The sequence below is a fragment of the Rhea pennata genome, chromosome Z, assembly GCF_028389875.1.
Source record: "Rhea pennata isolate bPtePen1 chromosome Z, bPtePen1.pri, whole genome shotgun sequence".
In the NCBI taxonomy this organism is placed as follows: domain Eukaryota; kingdom Metazoa; phylum Chordata; class Aves; order Rheiformes; family Rheidae; genus Rhea; species Rhea pennata.
Window position 1 is genome coordinate 22,856,957 of NC_084702.1, and position 20,494 is coordinate 22,877,450.

Here is a 20,494-nt window from a genome sequence, read left to right on the forward strand (position 1 = left end):
TTTTGAAGATGTGGAATTCCTGTAGATCTCATTCACATTACCTGAAGCTGGGGTTGTTTGATACTGTTCAGAATGATGCTTCTGGCTTGTGCTATTATAGTGCTATTACATATGAGCATGTCTAAATACATGTTTATGTTTCTGTTCTGCAGTAGTAAGATGCCTAAGCTCTTGGGCTTTCTTCTCTCAACAAGTTTTTTTAAAAAAAATAACAAACAAAAAAACACCACTATAAATCCTTTCTGAACGGCTTGTTTGACTGCATCGGTCATGATAATATAATTAACAGAATTTAAATTAAACCCAACAGCTTCTTTACTTGCAGTCTTCCATTTGGTTCCTAGAGAACATACTACTCCTGAAGTCCCAATCCCCTGCAGCAGGGGAGTTTCTGGAAGGCTCTGTGAAGAGTGAAATAGTACAGCACAGCCCTGTTGAAAAAGGCTGGAAACTAGTTTTTTCTAGTTTTTGAACAAAAAGAAGAAGGGCCCCCCAATCCTCCTGTAGATTGGACTTACAGTTGAAGAAACAGGTTTAGTGCACTCCAGGATGAGGAGAACCTGGACCTGGCCTCAAGGGAAGCAACTGGGCTGCCCGAGCCCGTGCCTTGCGTGACCACTCAGAAGAGGCGACGAGTGGTTGTAGTTAGTGGGTGATTCCATGCTGCGGGGGGACAGAGGCACCCATCTGCTGACCTGACCCCTCCTCTGAGAGGTTTGCTGCCTGCTGGGGGCGAGAATACGAGATGTGCCTGAAAGGCTGCCAAGGCTTGTCCGCTCCTCAGACTACTACCCTCTGCTGCTCTTTAAACGTGGGTGCTAACGATACAGAGAACAAACTAGAGACAATCAAAGAAGACTTCAAGGCCTTGGGCATGGTGGTCAAGGGTCTGGGAGCCCAAATGGTCTTCTCATCGATCCTGCCAATTAGGGGGAGGCATGGGAGGAGGAGGAGTAGGAAGATTTTCCAAATCAACAGTTTGCCACTGGGGTTGGCAACAGGGTTTTGAATTCTATGACCGTGAAACATGGTTTGAAGATCAACAACTGGTGGGGAGAGATGGGATTCACCTCACCAAGTGGGGCACATTTGCCTTTGCCAACAGGTTGGCCAGCCTGGTAAAGAGGGCTTTAAACTAGGTAGAAAGGGGGAAGAGGGATGTCACAGAGAGGGGGTAGACAACAAAACACAAGTTGGGTTGAGGGGCCTCCAACGGGTGCATGCAGCTGGGGATGTGCATTTGGGACATGGCTATGGGGGACCCCTGTGCACCCTTCCTGGAAAACCTGCAGGCATGACCACCTCTCTGAAATGCCTGTACACCAATGCATGCAGCATGGGGAACAAACAGGAGGAACTGCAGATCTGTGTGCGGTCGCAGGGCCGTGATTGCAATCACGGAGACATGGTGAGATAGCTCACATGGCTGGAATGCTGCCATGGATGGCTACAAGCCTTTTAGGAAAGACAGGCCAGGAAGGCGAGGTGGTGGAGTTGCTCTTTATGTGAGAGAGCAACAGGAATGCATCGAGCTCTGTGTAGGCTGGGAGGAGGAGGAGGCAGTTGAGAGCTTATGGGTAGCAAAGGGTAGGCTAACATGAGGGACACTGTTGTGGGTGTCTACTACGGGCCACTTGACCAGGAAGAGAAAGTTGATGAGGCCTTCTACAGATTGATGGAAGTAGCCTCATGATCACAGGCCCTGGTTCTCATGGGGGACTTCAACCACCCTGACATCTGCTGGAAGGACTACACAGAAAGCCTGTATAGTTCAAACGATCCAGGAGGCTCCTGCAATGCATTGATGATAATTTCTTGTCACAAATAGTGGAGGAACCTATGAGGAAGGGTGTCCTGCTGGACCTTGTCCTTACTAACAGAGAAGGACTGGTTGGAGATGTGGAGGTTGGGTGCAGCATTGGCTGCAGTGACCATGAGATGGTGGAGTTCAGGATCCTGCAGGAAAGAAGTAAGGCAACAAGCAGGATTGCAACCCTGGACTTCAGGAGAGTGGACTTTGGGCTCTTCTGACACCTACTTGAAGGAATCTAGGGTTAAGGCCCTAGAGGGAAGGGGGGTGCAGGAGAGCTGGCTAGTATTCAAACATCACTTCCTCCAAGCTCAAGTGCATCCCTATGAGTAAGAAGTGCAGCAAAAGGGGCAAGAGACCTGCATGGGTGAGCAAGGAGCTTTTGGCCCAATTCAGACAGAAGAAGAAAGTACACAGAATGTGGAAGAGGGGACAGGCTACTTGGGAGGATTATGGGAATGCAGCCAGAGTAGGTAGAGATGCTGCGAGGAAGGATAAGGCCCACTTGGAATCGAGTCTGGCAGGGGAAGTTAAGGACAACAGGAAGGGCTTCTTCAAATACATAAGCAGCAAGAGGAAGACTGGGGAAAATGTGGGCCCACTACTGACTGTGGCGGGGGCCCTGGTGACAAGGGATACAGAGAAGGCAGAATTACTGAATGCCTTCTTTGCTTCTGTCTTCACTGCTACGGGCAGCCCTCAAGAATCCTACAGCCTGGATGTGAGGGAGAATGTCTGGAGAAGGGAAGACTTTCCTTTGGTTGAGGAGTATAGGATTAGAGACCTTCTGGGAAAGCTAGACATCCACAAATCCATGGGCCCAGATGGGATGCACTCGTGGGTACTGAGGGAGCTGGCGGATGTTGTTGCCAAGCCATTCTCCATCATCTTTGAAAGGTCCTGGAGACCTGGAGAGGTGCCTGAGGGCTGGAAGAAAGCCTATGTCACTCCAGTCTTCAAAAAGGGCAAGAAGAAGGACCCAGGCAACTACAGGCCAGTCAGCCTCACCTCCATCCCTAGGTGACAGAACAGCTCATTCTGGAGGTCATCTCCAGGCATATGTAGGAGAAGAAGGTGATCAGGAGTAGTCAGCATGGATTCACCAATGGGAAATCCTGCTTAACCAATCTGATAGCCTTCTGTGATGGAATGACTGGCTGGGTAGATGAGGGAAGAGCAGTGGACATTGTGTACCTTGACTTAAGCAAGGCTTTTGACACTGTCTCCCAGAACATCCTCCTAGAGAAGCTCAGGAAGTGTGGGTTAGACAAGTGGAGAGTGAGGTGGATTGAGACCTGGCTGAAAGGACAACCTGGCTCAGAGGATTGTCATCAGCAGTGTGGAGTCCAGTTGGAGAATTGTGGCTAGTGGCGTCCCCCAGGGCTCAGTACTGGGTCGCACCCTGTTCAACTTCTTCATCAATGACCTTGATGAGGGACAGAGTGCCTCCTCAGCAAGTTTGCTGATGCTGCCAAGCTGGGAAGAGTGGCTGATACAGCTGAGGGCTGTGCTGCCATGCAGAGAGACCTGGACAGGCTGGAGAGTTGGGTGGAGAGGAATCTCCTGAGGTTCAACAAGGGCAAGTGCAGAGTCCTGCTCTTAGCGAGGATTTAACACCATGTACCAGTACAGGCTAGGGGCTGACATTCTGGAGAGCAGCTTTGCAGGGAAGGCCCTGGGAGTGCTGGTGGATGACAAGTTGACCATGAGCCAGCAATGTGCCCTTGTGGCCAGGAAGGCCTATGGTCTCCTGGGGTGCATTAAGAAGAGTGTTGCCAGCAGGTAGAGGGAGGTGATCCTGCCCCTCTGCTCAGCCCTGGGGAGGCCTCATCTCGAGTACTGTGTCCAGCTCTGGGCTCCCCAGTACAAGAGAGACATGGAGCTGCTAGAGAGAGTTCAGTGTAGGGCTATGAGGATGACCAGAGGGCTGGAGCACCTGCCCTATGAGGAACGGCTGTGAGAGCTGGGCCTCTTCAGCCTGGGGAAGAGAAGACTGAGGGGGGATCTTATCAATGTGTACAAGTACCTGAAGGGAGGGTGTCAAGGGGACGGGGACAAACTCTTTTCAGTTGTCCCATGTGACAGGACAAGAGGCAACGGGCAGAAATTGAAGCACAGGAAGTTCTGCCTGACCGTGAGGGGGAATTTCTTCCCTGTGAGAGTGACAGAGCACTGGCACGGGTTGCGCAGAGAGGCTGTGGAGTCTCCTTCTCTGGAGACAGTCAAGGCCCACCTGGATGCAACCCTGTCTAACATGATGTAGGTGACCCTGCTTGAGCGTGGAGATTGGACTAGATGATCTCTGGAGGTCCCTTCCTTATTCCTTACTTACCTTACTTATTCTATGATCTGCTATTCTGTGAGTGAGACAGCTCCCATGCATGAAAGTCTAAATAAATAAATAAATAATAAAATGGGAACAGATTTAAAATGGTAGCTCTGAGGAACAATCACTGGTTAGCTTCACGGATGGGAAACCTGTACTTGTTTTTAAAAAACTCTAGACTGAAGGGTGGAATATATCATTCTGTGTCAAATGATTCTGTAGGTACTATCTGGAGCTTTTACATGATGATTATGTGATTTCTGATTAATTAGTGCTTTCTATTTTCCCCTGTAGTTTTTAATCTTTAGGCTTTCTTCATGTACGAATTTTTCTTATTTGTATGTGAGAAAATAGGTGTATTATTGTTTAAATCTGTTATTGTATCTCAGTGAATATCTCAGTGAAGTACCTATGGCTTCTCAGTCTAAGTGGGCTCATATCTTAACTTTGTGGGATTAGTTTGATAACTTGCCATGCTGGCCCATCTATTTTTGTTTCGTTTTGTCAAGCAGTAGCTTGCTATATTACTGCCTATTTCTGAAACTTGTTGTCAAACATGTTATAGCTTCATCAGCAGCTATACTTGTTATACCTGCACTAATTGCTTCACATAACCTTTTATGAAGCTTTCAATATGAATGATGGACTTAAAGATGAGATTAGTAAGGCTGCTTGAGGAAGACTTTCCAAGCTGAGTATGCAGTGTAGCATAGCTGTGAGAGTCATCTGCAGTTGGGAAGTCTGCTCACTGCTACCTACAAATTTTCATTCTGGAATTTAAACATTCAGATATCTGTTTTCCACGTTTGAATGAAGAACTGGATTTTTAAAAATGCCCAGCCCAGTGTAGCTATCAGTGACATCACATCAGGCCATGCTTAGGCGTTTATTAAAAAAGAGAAAATTGATGTGTAGCCAGACTTTCTGAATAAGCAATGGAATTTGATTTTATTTCCCAAAGATCCTATAAAATGTTGTCCTTTTATCACATAATAGTCTTGGCAAAGCTGATAATGGGGTTAATAATGGCAGAGGGTTAAATTGTGTGTTCCTGCTCTTATTTGTGGTTAGTTGCACACTCGCTTTCTGCATTACAAATCCAAATGTGATTTTGCTGTTTTTCAGGAACACTCCTCATCCATTAATCACTGTGCTTGAAAACAGACCTGATTGCTGGCCAATTCTCCTACAGCAGATAACAACATTTTTCCAGCAGTGTCCAGACAGGTAAATAAACAGGCAATCCTACAAAAAGCAGTAAGTAGATATAACTAAATCATATCATTGTAATTTGTTCTTGAAAGTGGCTACAATGATTGAGAAAAATCTGTGAATGATAAGAATTGCATCTTTAGAAAAAAATAAATTTAAAACTTCATTTTTAGCTCTTGAATTGCACAGTGGAATCATAATTAAATGCTAGGATATATGTTTTAAGATCTGGAAAAAAAATATGTTTTTTTTTTTGTAACTTTTCTATGTTTATTTTTTATGTATGGGAAAAATTGTGGAAAATTTATAGTGTGGAAATTTTTTGAAAGAAGTCATTTTTGACTAAATCTTTTTATTAATGTCTTTTACTTTGTAAGCACATAAAAGCAGAAACCTAGTAACTTTAGAAAAGTGATCCCCAGTATATGTCAGATTTTGTGGCTTCTGAGCTATGATATGAAAAAACAGCTTAGTAATCCCACCAGAAAGAATCTTCTCTTTTATATGTTGGCCAGTGGAGTTTTACAAGTATAAAAATTATCTGTATTGTCAAGATTTTGGGTTCTTAGTTAAAGAAAAGACTGCTAAGCACGTAGAACTTATCATGCAAAATGGAGGATGATACAGAGAAAACAGAAGATGAGAATCTATTTGTCTGTTTATTAAAGTATGATGTCTTTAGATGTGAGGTATTCTTCCTGATTTTTTTTTTAAAAGGAAAAAAGGTACAGTCTTAACATAAGATATTCTTTAACAAGAAACAATCCACATGATACAGGCTGTCTAGCCTGGTATAAGGAGGGGTTTAAACTAGAAGCCACACAAGAGGGACAAAATGACCAATGATCGAGTGAGGAAGTGGTGGATGAAGTTTGTAAGCAATGGGTGATGTGAACAGAAGGTACCTCTTAATCAACCAAACATAGCTGAAGTAGAATCACCCCAAGCATATGTATGTAAAAAAAAAAGGAAGCACCAGTGGGACCACATTAAGGGGAAAGTTCTTGTGCCTTTTGGGGGAAATGAGCGTACTGAGGTGTCTCTCTGAAGTGCCTATACACTAATGTATGCAGCAGAGGGAACAAATCAGAGGAATAAGAAGTCTGCAGTTATAGCTGCAATCTCATTGGGATCATGGAGGTGTGGTGGATAGCTCACAGAGTTGGAACATTGCCATGGATGGCTACAAGTTTTTTAGGAAGGACAGGCCAGGACAGTGAGGGGTTGGAAGTTGCCCTCTATGTGGGAGAGCAGTGGGAATATCTGGAACTCTGCCTGGGGATGGTGAGGGGCCAGTTGAGAGCTTGTAAGCCAGCATTAGTGGGCAGCCCAACATGACTGACACTATGGTGGATGTCTGCTGCAGATCACATGATCAAAAACAAGAAGCAGTTGAGTCTTCTCCAGACAGCTGGAAGAAACTTCACTTTCACAGGTCCTGGCCATTTTAGGGGTTTTGAACAGTCCTGGTATCTAGTGGAGGGGCAACACAGCAGAACAGAAGCAAACCAGGAACTTTCTGGAATGCATTGACAACTTCCTGGCACAGGTGACTGAGGAACTGATGAGGGGAGATGCTTTGTTGAACCTGATACTTATAAAAATAAGGAAGGACTGGTCAGGAATGTGAAGGCTGGAGGCAGTCTTGGCTGCAGTAAGCATAAGACAGTGAAGTTACGGATCCTGACAGAAGACAGGACAAGATTACAACTCTGGATTTTGGGAAAGCAGACTTTGGACTATTCAGAGATCTGCTGGAAGAATCCTGTGGGGTATGACCCTGGGGGGAAGTGGGCTCAAAAAGAGCTGGTTAGTGAATTTAAGCACAAGACAGTTTGTCCCAACAAGCAGGAATCAAGTAAAGGCAGCAGGAGACCTGCATGCATAAAAAAATTTCTCTTGATTGAAGTCAAATAGAAAGAGGAAGCAGATAGGAGGTAGAAGAAGGGACAAGTAACCCAAGAGGAATATAGACACCGTCCAAGTGAGGTGGAGTTAGGAAAGGCAAACACTTGCATTTGCATCTGCTGAGGGACATGAAAGATAAAAAGAAGGGTTTCTACAGTCACATAAGCTGCAAAAGGAAGACTAGGGAAATTGTGGACCCACTGCTGAATGGAACAGGGGCTTTGATCACAAAGGACACAGAAAAAGCAGAGATTCTGAATATCTTTCTCACCTTGTTTTTTACTGGTGAGACCAGCTTTCAGGAATCACAGGCAGATTCAAGAGATGAGAGCAGAAGTCTGGAGCAAGCACTTATTCTTGGTGGAGGAGGGTCAGTTTAGGGAATACTTGAACAAACCGGACATACACAAGTTCATAGGCACTGATGCAATGTGCCCACAAGTGCTGAGGGAGCTGGCTGATGTCGATAAGGCTGCTCTCTGTCTCTTTGAAAGGTCTTAGCGATTGGGGGTGATTTCTTGAGGATTGAAAGAGAGTAAATGTCACTCCTGTCTTCAAGAAGGATCATCTAGGGAACTAAAGGCCTTTCAGCCTCATCTTGAAGGTGATAGAGCAAATAATCCTGAAAACCATTTCCAAACACATGAAAGACAAGAAGGTTATCAGAGGAGTACTCAGCACAGATTTACAAAGGTGAAATAGTACTTAAGTAATCTCATAGCCTGCTACGATGAGAAGACTGGCCCAGTGGAGGAGGACAGTGTAGTGGATTGTTTGTCTTGACTTTACTAAGGCTTTTGACATTGTCTCCCATAAGATCTCATAGACAAAATGGTGAAGAATGAGCTAGGTCAGTAGACGATGATGTGGACTGAAAATGGGCTGAACTACCAAGCTGAGAGGGTTGTGATCAGCAGCACAAAGTCCGTCTAGAGGCCAGTGGTATACACAAGGCGTAGATACTGAGGCCCATATAGTTGAGCATCTTCATTAAAGACCTCGATAATAAGGAAGAGTGCGCCCTCGGCAAGTTTGCTGATGATACAAAACTGGGACAAGTGGTTTACAGAGCAGATGGTTGTGTTGCCATTCAGGGGACCTCAGTAGGCTGGAGAAATATACAGAAGAACCTCATGAAGTTGAACAAGTGCCAACTCCTGCACCTGGGGCAGTTAAGTCCATGTACCAGTAAATGCTGGGGGCCTACTAGCTGGAGAGCCTCATTGCAGAAACAGCTGGGTCCTGCTGGACAACAAAATGACCATAAGCCAGCAATGTGCCCTTGTGGCAAAGGTGCAAAGGCCAACAGCCTTCTGCTGACCAGTCAAGGGAGGAGATCATTCCCTCCCCTCTCCTTGGCATCCGGGGTGCTGGGTCAAAGTCTGGGCTGCGCAGTATGAGAGATGAAAATCTACTGCAGTGAATCAAGTGAGGAGCCACAGAGATGATGAATGGACTGAAGCATCTATCGTAGGAGGAAAGGCTGAAACTGGGACTGTTCAGGCTGGATAAGAAAAGGCTTGGGGGGATATTATTATCCATTTTTGTAATAAACACCTAGTGGGAGAGCGTAAAGAAGATGGAGTCAGATTCTTTGCAGTAATGCTTGGTGACAGGACAAGAAGCAATGGTCACAAACAAACAGAGGAAATTTCACCTGAACATAAGATAACAATTCTTACTGTTTTTTGGGTGGTTGTCAGGGTGGTTGAGCAATGAAAGAGGTTGCCCAGAGAGGTAATGGAGTGTCTGTCCTTGGAGACATTGAAAACTGTCCTGGACAACTGGCTGTAACTGACCCTGCTTTGAATGGTGGTGGGGAGGAGTGGACCGGATTATTTCCAGAGGTCCCTTCCAACTCAGCTATTCTGTGATTTTCTAAGATGTCCAAGCTACCAACAACTTCAACATCCATAGTTATCTCTAAGGAACTTGTTCTATGAAGTTGAAATGCAAGATACGAAGTGTTATAGCAACCTTACAATCTAATCTTTTGATGGTTTTTTTTTACAACCCTGTTTATGCATTTCATATAAAAGAATCTTTGTTTCCTGTTTTCTGGAAGACAAGTACAATTGGACAAAGTAATAGTACAGTGAAATTGAATTTTATATCATTGCTGAAAATAGATAAAACAAGATTATTTATTCGTCTGTCTAATTTCTAGTGGGCCTAGGCTATATGCTCAATAGTAAGAATTTCAAGCAGATTTATATTTTGTCCAATCAGAATATTTTTTACATGTAATTTGCAGGCTTGTTCCTCCACTCAGCTGCTAAATCTGGGATTCCTGAAGTCTTGTCAGATACCTGACTGATGGAGTGAACGTTGGATTTTTTGCTGGTGGCTTGTTTTAAATTTAAACAGCAGTTTCTCTTGCTGAAAGGGCAGATGTCTTAAATTTTGTTGCTGCTTTTTGTGCAAAGGGTGTCTGTAGAAAGAAGTTCTAGATTGAGAAAATATTGCTGTAGCCCTGTTGCTGACTTTTTTTATTTAAGCTTTGCAAGAGGGCTATGCCTTGTTGGAAACAGATTCCGAGTTTTGTTTCTGAATATATTTTTTCATGCATTAGCTTTATGTGATTATTTTTCGTACTCTCAAGAGCAGTCAGGGTTCCTAACAAAGTCAAGTCAAAAGAACTGGTGAGTTCTTTTCCAAAAACCAATGTTGGTTAAAGCAGTTCCTGTTTCATGGCTCCTCCATTCAGTTGTTTGAGACCAGTGGGCAAAAGTTGGAAAGGAATAGAAGAGATTTTTTATATGAAAGCAGCATTTCTGAGTGTTGGTGTCCAAATACTGCTTCAGTATGGTGCAATGTCTTCTTATGGCATTCAACAAGAAAAGTAACTTTCTTGATAAGAAGAAAAAGAATAAAATATAGAATGTCATTGTAACCTACAAGTATAAATTAAGGCGATATTCATGCTTAAATACTGGATCTTTTGCCAATGTACTTCATTGTACAGTTGCTATGTAAGATACCATGATAGGTGCTAAGGTGCTAGTAAGTCAAACTAGTTTTTCCTGTGAGGTTTAGTAATGCGTTTTAAAAAAACTTTCTGTAAATCTTTGCATCATGTAAATTATTTTGAATTCAGGGAATGTCACATTACTTGGTTTTCTTTGCTTGTTCAGTTTTCAGTGGAAAGTAGTCTCAGTAAACTTTTTTCTTGAACTGCAGGGCACAGAGCTCATGTGTTGGTATAATGGCTCCATTTGTAAGATACCTGTATTGTGAACCATCTCAGTTACGTGAATATGCAGAGCTGAGAATGGGCCTACTGAAGGTCTTACTTAAGCCACATGGTCCAAAGAACAAGGAAGCACCCTCTATGCTGGAATCCCAGATTATTCTGCTTCTGTGTGATTTGGTTCCAAACCTTCAGGTGAGTTGTAGCCTGATCTCACCTTTTATATTGCTTTATCAAACAAATTACAGTGTCATTGTTGCCCTTTGTGTGTGCAAATGCAATGCTGTCTTCCATTTCCTATAGACTTGATTTGTTGGTAGTACAGAATTCTAATATACGAGTTCTTCCTGGGGAAGGATAGAACTCCTAAAGTGCTCCAATCTGCCAATTAGGGTGTAAACTGAAATACATGTTTACAATAATTATTGGCCGTTAACACCCTCTGTAAATATACAGTAAATGTATATGAGAGACAGAATGTTGGTGTGTGGTGGTCTTTTTGTCAAAAACGTGCAATTTTTAATTTGACATATGTAATATTAGAAATGAAACAAGCTATTTGAGGAGCATTTGTATGTGTGCTCCTGCATAAATCCTGTCTGTCTTGCTGTAACCGGGATAGTGCATCTCAAGGTAAAACTTAATCACTTTTAGAATATGCTGTAGTTTTCCAGTGTACTTTTAAGTTGAACAGTGATATTTGCTGGGAGCTAGGGGCTTAGTCTTTTTATCTGCTTTAGATTGGGGGCTGAGTTCATTTCTCTGCTCTGATGCTTTACTGTGATATTGATCAAGCTTGGTTGTTCTCTCTGTGTACTTTTTTCCTTCCTACTTACCTGCTCTATGAAATCCCCATGCAGTTTATTTTTACTTGGCAATAGCTGAGAGAAGCCCAAAAGCCAAGTTGAATGCATCAGGAACAGGGAATTTTTCTCAACAGTCATTTAAAAAAAATCTCTTTATTCTTTCATGTGTACTTTATTTTACTTGTGAATATTAAATGACAGTTCACCTGTTGGTAAGAGATTCCTGGATTTAGTCTCTAGATGTTCCTTCAAAGTCTTGTTAATACTTGTAATGGGAAGATTGTATACCTAAATGAACTAATTTTAAATTTGAGAGAATTTAGATAGGATTCATAGACAGGAAAGGAGAAATAAAAACCACAACAGTTTTTTTTAACTATCTTTTTACTTTACAGCTTAAGGATTTGATTCAAGTTACCGAAGCCTTGTTTTTTCTGCAAGAGCTATTCCTAAGCCTACTGCGCTATCCTGTGTTTTGGAAAGTCCAGTTATCCCAATTTTGTCTGCAACTGTTATGCTTCTGTGAAGTGTGTTTAAATGTAACAGGAGAATGCTCATCTGTGATCTCCTTAATAGAGGACCACTTTGAGCTCTTAAAAGAGGTATGATTTCATGGAAAAGCCAAAAATAATTGCTTGGAAATAATACGTGGAAAGAATATCTTGTTAAGATTTCAAGGCATCAGTATGTGGCATTTATCTGGAAATGACTACTGGTGTTTTGAAAGCTTGTGCTTTTTTTCTCCTTGTTTGAAAACCTTTGTAAGGCAGCAACTGTAATTAACTTACATAGTAGAAGACTAACTGATAAATACTGAGTATAAATTAAACTGAGCCAAAATGGTTTGAACAAAGTAACAAATCAGAATATTGTAGTTACTCAATTAGAAGAGAACTGCTATTATTATTTTCTTTGCTGCATGCATTGTTACTGTGTGTATATTCATTATGATACATGAAGTAATGCTTTTCATGGTTTCAGTTGCTGCCAATTTCCATTTATTCCCAATGAAAAATAAAGAAGACTTGAATCTTTTTCTTTCTTCCTCCACAGGTTTTTCCAGTGGAACAGTACATAATTGGTTTAGCACTACTGCTGCTGCAAACACCAGCAAGTCAGCAAAAGTCTGTTTTGAGTCTAGGTAAAGTTGCTGTGAAAGAGGAATCCACATTCCTAAGGCTCTCTCTTGCTTTCTTTCAGTTTAAAGAAAAAAGTAAACGTATAATATGGTGGCGATTAGAGTAAATTTTCCTGCTGTACTGACTTTCTACTTGGATGTTATTGAGCTCCCTACTATCCTGTAGCTTACATATGTTTCATTGTTTTATCAACAGTAGGATATACTCAGCTGAGATCCATGTCTCCTAAATGGTTTCTTTTGACAGATCTTAAGAGCTGAGGCATGGCAGTCTTGACAATGTTCAACTTTCAACTAATAATTTTGGTTAACGCATTGCAGTCATTTCAATAAAGGGAGAGAGACTGCTATATTCCACTATCATGTTTCTTGCTGTATGAGGTGCTGTGGTGTAAAGGCCAGACAGACTTGGAGTTTTTCCAAAAAATGTTTTGTATTTTAACTCTAGTGTGCCCTTACTGTAATTCTTGGGACTATTACTTTGCTTGATCAGAATGTTTCCTAGAAATGTTTGTTTTGTGCTTAAAATTACGACTGATGGTTCCTTCTTCCATCTGATTTTTTTCCCCTTCTTAAATAGCTTACAAGCTCCTTTCCTGTTCAGAAACCCAGAACATCCCAACCACAGCCCTCGTTTTGGTGATGCCTGTGTTACAGATCTTATCTTCTACAGCAGTTGGGGACTGCCTATCAGAGGAAGATTCTGGCACTACCAGGCAGCAGTTGGCTATAAATCTTTTGGAAATATTACGGCAAGAAGGTGTGAAGGATAAAAAGGAACTGGTAAATCTTAAGTTAGGCTTTTCCTTTTTTTGGTATAGGAAGCGTTCAGCAGTTTCAGTGCATTATGCCTAGCTGACTAGGAAAGACTGTGTGTGTGAGCTTGTTTGTGTGATAAAGTTGATGGAAACATATGTGCTCCTACCCACCACTCCTTCTGAGGAGAAGAAAGGAGTTAGCACTTAAAAGCACCACTAATTGTTTTTCAGCTAATTACCATAGATATTTTCATCTGAGCTTTTTCTGTTGTTTTTATTTTTTTATTTACTTACATGCTTCTTAGCTACCCACCATCCTTCTGTTCCATCTGTTCTGAAGAGAGGTGATAAGAGGTCCTTTTTGATTGAGGCATTCTTAGCACTGTATAAATTGAAATATTTCTTCTTCCTGTCTGATACCTAAACTAGTGAGGATGTTGATGAGATGGCTTGGAGAAATAAAAAATGGAGGTTGGGGGGAGGAGGGGGAGAGGAAATGATGCCAGTTCAGCTTTATGTTATTTTCGTTGTCCCAGAATCCCTCTCCAGCTTGATTTTTCTGTTTTTGTAAATGTAAAAGTGCAAGCCCATTTGCACTCTTAATGAAAGATAGTTGTTTCAGTTTCTACTAAAGAGACTTTACTGGTTCTGCTCTGAAAGAATGAGCTTTAGGTTGCCTGCAAGGGTGGAGAGGTGCTCACCTTCCCTTGACATAACTTGCCAAGGGGCAGCCTGTACTGTCAGTGGAGGTTTATTTCAATAGCAAGTGTCCCAGGCACTTGAGTCTTGTGTTCCTACTGTCACTGGCCCAGCTACACAGCAACTGCAACAAAGAAGTGACAAGCCTAGTTAAAATCAAGATAGAAAGTAGTTTAGTTTTGAATGTTTGTGGTCTTTTGTGAACAACATCATAGCTGAAATGTTCTTAAGCCTTCTTTTGATAGGCACCTCAAAGACGGTGTTTGGCATGGCTTTCCTTAGGTTGCTGTCTGGGTTTTGAGAAGCTAGTTTAAAGGCTTATGAAATTGTTAGGTTGCTGCAGGACACAGATTACAGTATATGGTATAACACTGGCTTTCTGTAAGGCAACTTTGCTATAGTAATTAAAATATTTGATATTTTCTCTACAAGAAAGCTTTTATATTAAGGGTTTAAATAATTTCTGATAACTTTAACCTTTTTTGCTAGCTACTTGAGGCTGGAAAAACTCTTGGTTTTGGTAGGGATTCTCCAACAACCTGACAACTTCTGGCTCATTGGAAGACACACATATCTGTGACGTTTGTAGCAAGAAGTGTAACAGATCTTTGGTAATATGTGTGAGGCAATGAGAATGAAGAGGCCGATGCTCGTTTTGCCTTGTTACTGTTTGCAGGAAGTGTGTGATAAACTTTGGTTCTGAATTGAAAGATAAAAAGATATAGAATTCCTATTTAATGGTCCCATGAGTTCAGTCATTTGTGATGCAGAATTTGATAGGTACTAAAAGATATCATCTCTAAGAATTTTGCTCACTTAGACTTTCATCACACAGTTGTTGCTCTTTTAACTGCTAAGAAAGAAGAGCAAGCGTTTGAAAAATACTAGGACATTGCTAATCTGAACAACTGCTTTGCCATTGAGGGATTTATATGTATCTTTCTGTGCTTACAGCTTCAGATTTTCTACCAAACCGGCTGGAATGAGGTGTAGTGCTAAAGTAAAAATATGTTGATAGCTTCTTTTCACGCCTGCCAAATAAAGACAAAAGGAAAGAATTATGATTGTGTGGCAAAACCTTGGGGAAGCAATGGGGAATGGGAAATACCAGCTTAATATTTCAGACTCTAACAATTCTACCTTCCCCCCCCCCCACAGTTTTTTGTAACCTTGAAAAAATTGGCTGTAAATGTCTAATCTTCATTTCAAATCTTACAATCTTGTAGGGTCAGGCAGATAGTGAAGCTCTTCTTTTGCCACTGTAAGTCCTTAGATAAAGTTTAAATAGTTGTAGCAATACATGGCAATTTCACAAGTGTGTACCCAGAGGGGGATTTTTATGCTCAGTGATCTTGTCGATGAGAGAGATGGTATTGTAGGTTGCTAAGTTTTTCACGTAGAGTAATTGTAATAGAATAAATATTGGAATAAGTTAATTCTAAATTAAATGCTATTTTAAAAAGGATCATCTAAAGTATAGGGGAATTATACTTCCTATTAGACAGTATAAATTTATGTTACATTGAACAACATGATTAAAATGGAACTGTGCAGTTCTATGCGTAACAGCTATTACCACTCAGTGATAATCTCTCTTCCCTTGTAATTCTAAAGTGAATGGGCCCTGCATCTGACAAAGTCGGAATTCCACTTCTAATCTTATCTGAGGATCTCTGTTTTTCAAATGCTGTCTTGACCTACTTCTTATATAAGCATTCTGTCAAGTATAGTCTTGATAATGGCAAGATTGTCGCTGCCTGTCAGATAGTCTTGATAATGGCAAGACATTTCAATCATATTCTCTGATGAAACAAAGAATTAGTGGGACAGAGTAAAGTGGTTTGTTTTGGATGAGGTTTTTGTTGTTTTAATAAAAAAAAATTGAACTTACATGTTCGTTTACAGGAGCTTTTAAAAATACCTATATTTTTATATATATAAAAGACCTGACACAGAAGAAACTGTGACTTCTCATTGATGTTTTACTACTTTCCTACTTCCAAACTTGATCTTCCATAACTGCACCTGTGGAGCACCGAGTTCCGAGAAGTGAAACAGTTAATGTTGATTCATGTTTGTTTAACTTAAGCCAAGGTATTTTATAGAGTGCTGTGAAAACTTAAGGGAATTTTCTTAAAATACATAGTTGAGAAACTGATATTATTGTGATGTATGTGCCATTGTCAGGAACAGAAGTTTTTAATGTACTCCCATTCTACTGTTTCTGTTTTAGTGAGGAAGCAGTACTTAATCCACAGGAGCAGGAATGACAGATACCAAGCAAAGGAAGAACTCCTGATTAGGAAATTAACAACATATTCAATCATCTTTAGTATAAGAATTCTCAGAGAAGATTTCAAAGAAATATATTGCAGTTTCAGTTAACTCTTTACAATTACTGAGCTGGGACTCTCAACAAAAGACTTATTTTGGATGGCAAAACTTTATTAGCTATGTTTTTTTGTTGTTGTTCTTTCATAGTACTGTACTTCTTTTTTTCTGTGTGCATGTGTTTTGCTTTCCTCAGATATCCTGCAAGCTCCTCCTCCCCATATCCAGTACTTACAGTTTGTTGCATACCACCTGGAAGATCATGGAGCTTGTGGAAGAGAAGTCTGCAATTACTGCCTGGTTGTTTTCAGTGAAATCACTGCTACCTATTACCACTCAAGTCCCTAGTCATGTTTTTCTTTTGCTGGCTTATCTCCTGGTCCAAGAAAATGGAGACAGTCTTCGTGATGTACTTAGTACCATTACAGAAGTAGCCAAGGCTGATTGTTCTCAGGTAAAAACATATCTTAATTAATTTCTGTGTTCTTCCCCTATCAATGCCCATTACATTAATGGCAATATGTAACGTGGATTTATGGAAAACATCATGACTTTTCAGGTTTTTTAATGTAGATTGTTAAAGCTACATTGAAACTGAAGAGTTAAAATTCCATCCTGACTGAGGGAAGTAACTTTGGAGGCTAGTCTTTTAGGGTGGAGGAATATTAGGAAGAAGAATATGTTTTTTGGAGGGTAGAGAGAGAAACTGTCACGAGGAGGCTGAATTCTCCTGGGTTTATGTATGTTTGGTAGATTGATTACATTTGATATGTTCTGAGATTTGTGATTTTTATTTACTTACTTTACTTTCTGGTTCCTTACCAAGAGGCTACCATGTTGAACTTGTTCTTCAGAAGTATCAAAACCTGGAGGTTTATAAGCTGTGAATTAACAAGCACAGAGTAACTCAGCTGAAAAGAACTGACATACCATGACTGTGGTTTAGATCTCAGTGGTCCAATCTGGGGTCATGGCATAAGGAATTGAGAACTTTCTGACCTCATCACAGATTTGCTGGAATTATGCCAGCAGACTTTGATCCTTTCCAGGCTTTAAAAGGTTGTTTTCTTTAAGGTAGAGTGAGGTTTTAATAAGCCTTGTAAAAACCTTGATCTTTAATGCAAGCTGTTAACAGAACTGCAAAGTGTTACAGAATATATTTTGATTCATTGGGAGGGTAAATCCAAGCTGAATTTTCAATATGCTCACCTGGGTATTTTTGAAACTTTCAAGCAGCGAGGCAAGCGGAGACTTTTAATTATAGAATATTTGTGTGTCATCTACTGCAAAATAGTGATTATATCTCCCTTTTTGGTTACTTTCTAGTTATTCAGGCTTAGGAAAAAAGACTGATTTATTTGCTGATATTAATAAATAAATGTGAAAATACAACACAAGAAATTTGAGAAGAGGCCACTAAATGATTTCTGGAGTTTGGTGACCTCATAAACCATTCTCCCTGTCCTTTTGCGGTTACTGAAGGACTGCTCTGTGCCTTGATGTGTATAGTCTAGCTCCTTAAATATCTGAATGTCTGTACTGTCTTTCTGTCTGCTTCAGTGTTAAAATGAAGTCGGATTTAGGCAGTATGTTTGTACCTACCTGCATAACCTTGAAAGACAGATGTAGGTATTTGACTTTTTAACCTAGAAATAGTAACAGGAAGTACAGGAGGCATTATACAGAAACAGTCAAATAGATCTCGTCTGTAAAATAAAAATATGTGGTGAAGGAAGAGTGTTGCTTCAAATTTCAGATGTATCATAAAGATGAGCTTTATTTGCCTAAGTCTTTTTCAATTCCCTTCTGTTTCAAATAGGTAACATACTCCATAGCCCAAGAGTTGGGAAAAAAAATAGGCCTTACGGAGTATGCACTTCATCATTTAGATGCTGAGCCTTCTAGTGTAGTGAAGGAGAACGCTGTAAAGTTTACAAATAATGAATATTGTGACCAGATCGTGGCAATGTGATCTTAAGCCAAAAGTCAGAGATTAGTCTTCCGGATATACTTCCTACTCCAACTGCAGGAGATTGTTTCTTGAGATAAAACACACAGATTGAGATAGCTAATAGATACTTTGACTTAGCTTTTTTGGCATGATAAATATTAGAACTTCCTTTCCCCATTTTAGATGAGAAGCATCTAATGTGTTCAAGGGCAGCAGTGAGCAAATGAATTGAACTTAAATGTAAAAGCAAAACTGAGCTGATGTTGAACACATCTCTTCTTTTTTTTTTTAAGGGGGGGTATTTTTTGTTTTTGAAAATTCATTCCTTTAAGTCTGAATTCAAAACTAGTATGAACAGCATATCCCAACTCTGAGTAGTTTAGCATGTCCACTAAATAGTGTATAAGCAGGGATACAGGTGGTAGGCTGTGTAAATAAATTAATTATTATCAAGGGAAAGTGTGGATGAGTTATGGCTGCATGTCATGATATCTGCAACAGAAGTACATCTGCCCTTTCCTGAGAAACTTTTCTTCAGTTCTGATCTAAAGTGCTGAAAGTAACGCGATTTTTTTCTTGTGACAAGCTAGCCATGTGAAAAACCACCAAGGTAACTCTAGACTTTTTACTTGGAATTTCCAGTTTTTATCTGTCTTTAATTCAGTTTGCTGAAGTAGTTTATTGAGTTGTGTGATGAATCAGTGGTATATTTCATGGCGTAAAAGAGGGAAGGTGTAATGCTCTATTTCTTCACTGTTTTATGTAGTTGTTCAAAATGCAATTTAAAAATCAGTTAAAGAATAACTTGATGAAAGAAATTAAGTAATATCAGCACCTGAGCAGAATGGCCTAAACAGTGGCTGTAGGGAGTGATTCTCTTTTGAATTTTGTTTGAGTAAATTGGAATAGCTCCACTGACTTACTTGATTACAGATTTAGGGACAAATTTAAATGCAAGTCAGCAGAGTGTGCAGAAGCTTTAGGCAGGTACAGGAGCAGAATTTAACATGAAATTGTTGGTCTTCAGCATGAAATGAGTGGCTTTATTTGCTTAGTTTTGTTCTGTTTATTATAAGCTTAAGCTTTTGTACCCACAACAGTAAATAAGATTAACAGGCACAGCATCTTGAGTCTCCTTCAGAACTAAGTCCTTGAGGTAGTGGAGAAATTCCTTCCCATGACTGGAAAAAACTGCTTGCATTCAAATGCAGTGATAAAGAGCAGTTTAATTTGCATCGTCATGTATTTCCTAAAGATCAGCATAAGTCTATGTGAATTAGAAATTCTTGTTCAAAAGATGAAACTCAAACCATGGTTAATTGTTATCCTCTAACTCAGTTATATTTGGTTTGCTTGCAGGGTCTGTAAACAGTGAGGTTTTTCCTCTTTATTTTGGATTATTGTTGACTTTAAGATATTTTATTGTAGACTTTAAGACTGCTGCAGAGCATATGAAGTATTTTAATTCAGATGTTCTTTTTACTGGTACAAAGCCATTTTATATTTAGTAATACAGCTGTCATTCTGGTAGGCAACATTTGGAAATTCTGAGTAAGAGAAGAATTGTGTTTGATTGGGGTAATAATTCCCTTCTCAGTATTTAGTAAGTGCTCCGAAGGAGGCCTGATACTTTTCAGTAAGCAACATCTAATGACAATTTTTGTCCCAAAATATCCAAACACTTTTAAAACTAGGACTTACTGGCTGGTTGCAGTCCAGGCCATTGAACTTGAGATCATGAAGCTACTGTCTTTTGTAGCAAGCTGTTCTAGTTCTGAGTCTGCTTAATGGTTCCAAGGAGATTTTTAGTGCAACAAAGCACTGCAATGAAAGGTTATCATATTATTTCTTGTAGGTGTGGTGCTCTCTAACGTAAGAAGAATTATATAAAACTTTTCTGGTCTTTCTATTGCAGCGAAAGTAGTTAATAATAAGAGGAGGAAGCACTGAAGCATATATGTGGGGGAAGTAAGTGATTACTTTGATAAAGCAGACTTTAATGGGGAATGTGATGGAGTAACCAAAAACATATTCAGAGCAAATTCATACTTTGGGAAATGTTTTACTTGCTTCTCTGTTTTACTTAGTTCTATGTAAATAAATGATCTCTTACAAAAGATGAGAAATATAAGTGATAAAACAGTGTTTAAAATGTCTTCTGAGTTAGGAAAGAGAAACTCATCTTAACTGTGTGGTTAGGGATAGCAATAGCATTCTGAGTCATCTCTTTTTTTCTAGTGATCCAGATAAACAGTAGTTGTACTACTATTCTGCTACTTCATGTTTTGGATGATTAGTACTTGTAGCATGTTGATAATGAGCTGAAAAGCTAGGAGTGATCGCCATGCCAAGATATCCGTTGACC

The 20,494-nt window shown here is 40.3% G+C and overlaps 1 protein-coding gene across 4 annotated transcripts in view; it reads left to right on the forward strand.

Moving 5' to 3' along the window:
- FOCAD (focadhesin) overlaps positions 1–20,494 on the forward strand; it is a 123,334-nt gene that overhangs the window by 21,973 nt on the left and 80,867 nt on the right. For all 4 annotated transcript variants that reach the window (XM_062599636.1, XM_062599635.1, XM_062599637.1 and 1 more), the window contains exons 6-11: positions 5,262–5,363; positions 10,437–10,641; positions 11,648–11,854; positions 12,306–12,393; positions 12,971–13,173; positions 16,375–16,632. In XM_062599636.1, the coding sequence (XP_062455620.1) occupies positions 5,262–5,363; positions 10,437–10,641; positions 11,648–11,854; positions 12,306–12,393; positions 12,971–13,173; positions 16,375–16,632 (1,063 nt within the window). The remainder of the gene's footprint in view (positions 1–5,261; positions 5,364–10,436; positions 10,642–11,647; positions 11,855–12,305; positions 12,394–12,970; positions 13,174–16,374; positions 16,633–20,494) is intronic.